The sequence below is a fragment of the Daktulosphaira vitifoliae genome, unplaced genomic scaffold (assembly GCF_025091365.1).
Source record: "Daktulosphaira vitifoliae isolate Bord-2020 unplaced genomic scaffold, ASM2509136v1 Scaffold_5, whole genome shotgun sequence".
NCBI classification, from domain to species: Eukaryota; Metazoa; Arthropoda; class Insecta; order Hemiptera; family Phylloxeridae; genus Daktulosphaira; species Daktulosphaira vitifoliae.
Window position 1 is genome coordinate 33,373,892 of NW_026099576.1, and position 6,964 is coordinate 33,380,855.

Consider the following 6,964-nt stretch of genomic DNA (forward strand, 5'->3'; position numbering starts at 1 on the left):
CTTAGGATCGGCCACTATTATCTTAAACTTCCACTTTACACGATCTCCCACATTATCTACGCACTCATCAGTCTTCCTTATATCGCATTCAATAACATCCATCCATATCTTTTTTGGTCTTCCTCTACATCATTTTCCCTCAACATTAATTTCCATAACTGTTCTTACAGCTTCCGATCCCTCTCTCCTCATAACATGACCAAACCATCTAATTCTATATTAATAGATAAGTCTTATCAATAATTGACGCTATGTTCGTTCCTTATCCTATCTTCTCTAGTCTCCACTCATCTATCTAAGCATTCTCATATTTGCTACACTCATTCTGTGCTCTACTCTCTTGTTAACCGCCTCACACTACTGTCTTATAGAACTTACCTTTCATTGGAATATTTTTATCGTATCAATAAAAATTAATGCATTGTAAAATTATTTACAATAATCTTAATCGCGGGCACTTGTTTTACATGCTATGTATTTTATTTTTTGTAACTTTTATTATATTTTAATAAAAAATTACGACTATGTATCTTGTTAATTAAACATGAGGTATATTAATGAGTATACAGACTTGTTTTTTTCATATTCTAACATTGAATTAACACTACTGTTCCTATTAAGAGTGTCTATTATTTTAATGAAATATTTGTATTTTATTCATCTCTCTTCTGTGTGTCTTGTAATTGAGATGTATTACATTTTAACTTGGCTAAGTTTGATGTTGTTTAATCAACACTTTTCACATATATTTTATATGTGTAATGACTATAAAATGACATAGTGTACACTGTTATTTTTTGCACAAATATCTAATTTGACAATTTATAAGGGCAAAAGTTTTGGTAGCAAGATATATTTCCTGCTTTAAGTGTCAATTTAAAATTTAAATTAATTTATAGTATTTCTATGAATTATTAAATTTAAATTAGTTAAAGAAATAAGGCTAAATCAGAACGGTGTTATTATAGAATAATATAAAAATATAGAATAAATACAATGCAACGTATATATGTGTGTCATCACGTTAAGTTTATTGTTAGTTGCATATTTGGCCTCTATATTGTAGGTTATGCTCACTACTAATTTGATTAAGTATACTTCTTATTTATTATAATATGGAGTGTATCATAATAATTTTGAATTAATAAAGCATAACATAAACAATAACACTATGATCCAGATTATTCATTAATAGAATTTAATATTTGAATTATTAGTCAATAGTTTAAACTAAATTTACACATTTAACTTATTATAAATTTATATTATTTATTTACGTAATTTATAATTCGAATAACTATCAATCGTTTAAATTAAGCGATAGTGCCCATTTCAAAGAACTACCATACACATATAAAAATATATTTATATATCTATGGAAGTACTACTGAACTAACATAACTATTGAAATAACAAGTTCGTCTGGGTGTAAGTTTAGGTAAAAGAAGCCAAAGAAAAAGCTCAAAGATACATAAAGGATAACAATGAAATAGTAATCAAAAAAATGGAATTAAACTGGTCGATTAAACAAGAAGAGGATATGGTTACAACCATAATGGCAGAGACAAAAAACAAAATTGCAAAAATGAGACAATTAAAAGAGTTTGAAGTAATTTATTTAACCATAAGAATTTTTAGGCTTCTATTAAATATTTAAGAGATAAATAAATAATGTGAATTTAGCAATTTTTTGCCGTGGGAGGGGAGTCTATAAAAGGTGACGCAATAAAAAACACTTTCTTGTCTAATTTTTCTTAGAATTGCTATTAAAAAAGTTCTTTAATTCATTAATTAACCAAACATCACAGTTTACTTTAAAAGTAGCTATATTATCGATATTAACTTATGCAAATTTTCGGTACATTACAATGTACAAAAAATGTGCGATTTTTTATGGTGTAATTTACATAGTAATCGTAGAATAATATAAACAACGTTAAAAGAGCCACTTCTAACAAAAAGGTCGTTATTATATATTTTCGGACAACAGCAGTATGTTTTTTGAACAATTAGGCAATAAAATAAAAACTATAAAAAAAACCCAGCAAAGGGGGGTCGCGGCACAGTGGTGACGTGGCATAGTTGGATCAAGTATAATGATATCTGACAGTGATTAAAATCACTATCAAAAATAAACGCTTCGATGCAAATCTTTAGATAGTGTTTAATTTAAAAAAAAATTGGTGGATAATTACAAAAGCTACATGATCTGCTAGTTCCTTATTAATATCTTGATTAAGATAAAGTATGTCGAATGAAAAAGGGATTATTAAAAAATATTATTTCTCATTAAAAAACTATGTTGATCCATTCACTTTTCAATACGTTATATCATTATAAAGTTAAAAATGTAAAAAATAAAATCAAGAATTTTCACACAATAATAGCATTCGGTAGCAATTTTCACCATGAAGACAAAATAAAGTCCGAAATTTTTTTTTTGCATATAAAGTATATTACATTAGCTTTAATTTAAGATATATATAAAAGTGTCAGAACTTTTTTTCCGGAACATTTTCAAAAGTCAAGTAGAAAAAATTAATTTTTTGTGAAAAAGTTGTCATTTTAAATCCCCCACTGTGGCATATAAAGGGTTAAATTTATAAAAAAAATATACCAAATGAAAGGTATGCATGATATCATATGCATCTATATAAAAAAAAATTATATTGATTTGGTTATTTTTAAAAAAGTTATAGCAATTTTAAGTAAAAAAAATTGAAAAAATTTCGAAAATTAGCGATTTTTAAATTTGTAATTTTTTTGGAGGTTTCCCCCATTTACGGGGAACGAGGGATTTTTTTTCAATTTTTGAGGGTAATGTCTTCGACTAGATACGATTTGTGATCTTTTGACGTATCATTGAAAGAAATCGGTTCGGTGAGAGCTGAGAAAAAGTGGTAACAGACACAAAAAAAAAAAACACATCTTAGTAAAACCAATACCTTCTCAGTTTCGCATCGAAGCTAAAAATATATGTCGTATAATACATATGATTTTCCTGAATAGATAATTGAAAAATGTTAATCGCGACCCTTTTCATTGAAGGTGACATTTTCATTGTGGTATATTTAAAAATAATATAATAAAATTATTTCAATTTGTATGATTTCACATTGTAACAAAGGAAATCGCAAAAAAAAAAATCAGGTTTTATTCAAAGTATTATTAGTCAAATGGGCTTTTGGGGAATATTCTATAATTTTATAGTTCTTAAGTCTGGAAGGGTTAAATTCTGTTTTATTTATTCTGAGGAAAAGATAATATCTATTTTTCAATTAAGAAAAAAAATTATCTATATTTTAAATGACTATATTTTAGCTTCGATCTTTTGGTTTTACTATGAGGTTTTTTTTTAATTTTTTTTGTATCTGTTAACACTTTTTTTCAGCTCTCACCAAGCCGATTTCTTTCAACGATACGTCATAAGATTACAAATCGTATCTAGTCAAAGACATTTCCCTCAAAAATTGAAAAAATTTCTCTTGTTCCCCGTAAATGGGAAAAATTTCCAAAAAAATTACAAATTTAAAAATCGCTAATATTCGAAATTTTTTCAATTTTTTTACTTAAAACTGTCATAATATTTTTATTTTTAAAATAACCAAATCAATGTAATTTTTTTTTTATAGATGCATGATGTCTTTACCTTTCATTTGATATATTTTTTTTATAAATCTGACCTTTTACCTGCGCATAGGAGGGGATTTAAAATGACAACTTTTTTACAAAAAATTAACTCTTAAATTAAAGTTAATATAATATATTTTATCATAGCAAAAAAATATTTCGGTCTTTATTTTGACAAGTATTTTACAAAAAATTTACTTTTTCAACTTAACTTTAGAAAGTGTTCTGAAAAGTCTAATACTTTTATATATATCTTAAATTAAAGCTCATGTAATATACTTTATCTTGGAAAAATTTGGAAATTTATTTTGTCTTCGTGGTAAAAATAGTTACCAAATGTTTTATTTTTGTGAAAATTAGTAAAATTAGTACATATTATCTTTCCAAGATTGATTTAAAAGAGGATACTTTTTTTATTTTTCCAATTATAAATTCGACATAAAATACTTTTCTTTGGTTCAGTAATATACATGAAATTGAAATAAAATTTTTATCATTATTACATTGACAAAGGCAATTATATAAAATATCACAATAATGTCAAGCAATTTAAAATATATTTGTTGGAGCTACGTTAACATTATGGCTTCTTTTAACGCAATTAAAATAAAAAAATTACAGCTTAAAAAAAATAAAGAATTGCATTTGAAAACATTGCAAGAGAAGATAGCTGCAAAATCAAGCAAGAAAAATATTTCGGGAGATTCAAATCTACTAAAATGCATTAATGAACAAGAAAAACGGTTTGTATATCAATTAAATGAATAGTTATTTATTTCATCAATTATACTAGGCTATTTAAATAAAAAAAATTTTTGTAATAGGTAATGAGTTATACAGTTAAGTGGATGTAACCAACCGTAATAGATTATAAAAAAATTTAAACCATATTGATTTATGTAATAATAATAAACAAAAATCTATAATTCAAATAATATCTTAACTAATGAATCTTTTAAAATCTTTATATTATAATCCTACCTTCACTTTATTTCTAGGTTCCAAGAAGAACAACGCTATAAAAAAGAGAAGTTTAATAAACGAAACGAAGATATGGACAATTTTAAGAAAATTAATGAAAATGAAAAACTAAAAAATGAATTAAGATTAATAACGGACTGCCAAAAAGAAATGGATAGATACAAACGAACGATGAAAATATTATACGAATACAAAAAATATTGTAGGAAGATACAAGCTGATAAAATAATAAAGTTAAAAAGAGAATTGGATGAACAGTGTGTGAGTTGATTAATGAAATTGTACAAAATTTATGTTTTTGTTAAATGCTAATACCGATTTTAGGTTGATAAAGTAACAACACATTTAAAAGATAAAGAAGCTGACATTGAACGTTCAGCTATGTATGAAAAATTATGTAATACAGAAAATGAAGAATTTGTAGACTATGCATTGAAAACTATAGAAAAATGCACAAAAGAGGGGAAACCAATAATACCTCTTCTTAAAGCATTAGAGGTTAAAAGTTAAAAATTTGTACTTAAAAAAAATATATTTTTTAATGCTTTGATTTTAGGAGTACTTAAAAAAGAATAATTTATATATTGATGAGGCTTCTCATAGAGTTTTAAGAATTCAGCCAAAAGCTCACGTAAGAACTTCAAGAGTTATTCATGAGTCATTTAATATTTAATAAAATTTGATTTAAAAAGTATAAAAACATTAAATAAATTAAAGTAAAAAATAAATACAAATAGTTAATAAAAGAGATTAAAATAAATGGCACTTAATAAGTTTTAACATTTGATTCATGGCATTTTTTTTTTTTGGTAAATCATAATATTTTCTAAAACTAAAATAATAATAAAAATTAGTCTATTTTTTTAAATTTATTTAAAAATTTTCTATCCTTTGTTTTACAGAGATCAATATTTTCTTCTAATAGTTTTTTTATATTTTGACTTGATATCTCATTGATTCAACTTCTTTTTAATGTGCTTTATATTTGTTGTATTTTTCACGGTATTTGATTACTTTGCTTTTTAATATTGCATTATCTACCTCCAAATTTATTTAGAATTTTTTTAAAATATTATAATGAAGCTATAAATGAAAATCTATTGTAAATATTTTGTTTTTACAATTAAACTAGATTGTCTTTTTTTAAATTCTTCTGAATGTATAATATCTTTTGTCACTTTTNTTTTTTTAAATTTATTTAAAAATTTTCTATCCTTTGTTTTACAGAGATCAATATTTTCTTCTAATAGTTTTTTTATATTTTGACTTGATATCTCATTGATTCAACTTCTTTTTAATGTGCTTTATATTTGTTGTATTTTTCACGGTATTTGATTACTTTGCTTTTTAATATTGCATTATCTACCTCCAAATTTATTTAGAATTTTTTTAAAATATTATAATGAAGCTATAAATGAAAATCTATTGTAAATATTTTGTTTTTACAATTAAACTAGATTGTCTTTTTTTAAATTCTTCTGAATGTATAATATCTTTTGTCACTTTTTAATTTATTATTGTAATATTCATTGAGGAAAAGCTTGTTTTGCATTACATACATTTCATTTTAAAAGTGTTGAAATTCAGCATCTAAACTTTATAGCTATAAAATGTTTGGTATTTTTAGTAAATTTATTAATATCTGACAAAGCTACTCAAGAATAAGTATTTAAAGAACGTTCTTAAAACGTACATAATCAATTTATAACATTCACATCTAATATACATAAATACTCATTTTTTCATAATCAATTATATAATTTGTTGAGGGCAGACAAAAATGATGCAGTTCAATTTTTATTTTTATTTTTAGTTCAATTGTATTTAGGAACAATTAATTTATAAAAAGATAATTTTTCATTTTAGTGCTAAGATTTAAATTTATAGGTCATTTAAGTCGTACATGGATTATTATTTAAGGATATCTATATATTGTGTCTGAACTTTACTTAAAACACTCAAAATCTACAACATTTGAATTGCTTAACATATCCAATGCACTTAAAATTTTTTTTTTAATTATATTGTATGTAAGAATTAACTCAAATTAATAATAGTTTTATTTATGAAACCTCCATTTGAAAATAAAAATTTAGAAAATAAAATTATTGTATAATGAGTTTATTTGATTACATATACTGGAAGATAATATAATATCTATACTTAATTGAATACATTCATTTTGAAAATATTTGTACACCACATTATCATAATTCATATGTATATTATTATGATACCTTATTTTGAATGTTACGATTTTCATATAAGGAATCACTATATTTTTTTTGCAACTCAATTACTTCTTTTTCTGTTTTTTCTAATTGTATTTGTAGTTCAATCTAAAATAAAAAAA

General features: G+C 23.8%; 1 protein-coding gene across 3 annotated transcripts in view; it reads left to right on the forward strand.

The window, feature by feature from the left end:
- The window catches only part of LOC126907902 (meiosis-specific nuclear structural protein 1-like), an 18,481-nt gene that overhangs the window by 7,952 nt on the left and 3,565 nt on the right, over positions 1 to 6,964 (forward strand). The window contains exons 5-9 of one of the 3 annotated variants that reach the window (XM_050689563.1): positions 1,439 to 1,609; positions 4,252 to 4,373; positions 4,629 to 4,872; positions 4,936 to 5,109; positions 5,168 to 5,242. In XM_050689563.1, the coding sequence (XP_050545520.1) occupies positions 1,439 to 1,609; positions 4,252 to 4,373; positions 4,629 to 4,872; positions 4,936 to 5,109; positions 5,168 to 5,242 (786 nt within the window). Of the gene's footprint in view, positions 1 to 1,438; positions 1,610 to 4,251; positions 4,374 to 4,628; positions 4,873 to 4,935; positions 5,110 to 5,167; positions 5,399 to 6,964 lie in introns of those variants that run through there. The other 2 variants (XM_050689562.1, XM_050689564.1) reach the window with 2 other exon arrangements.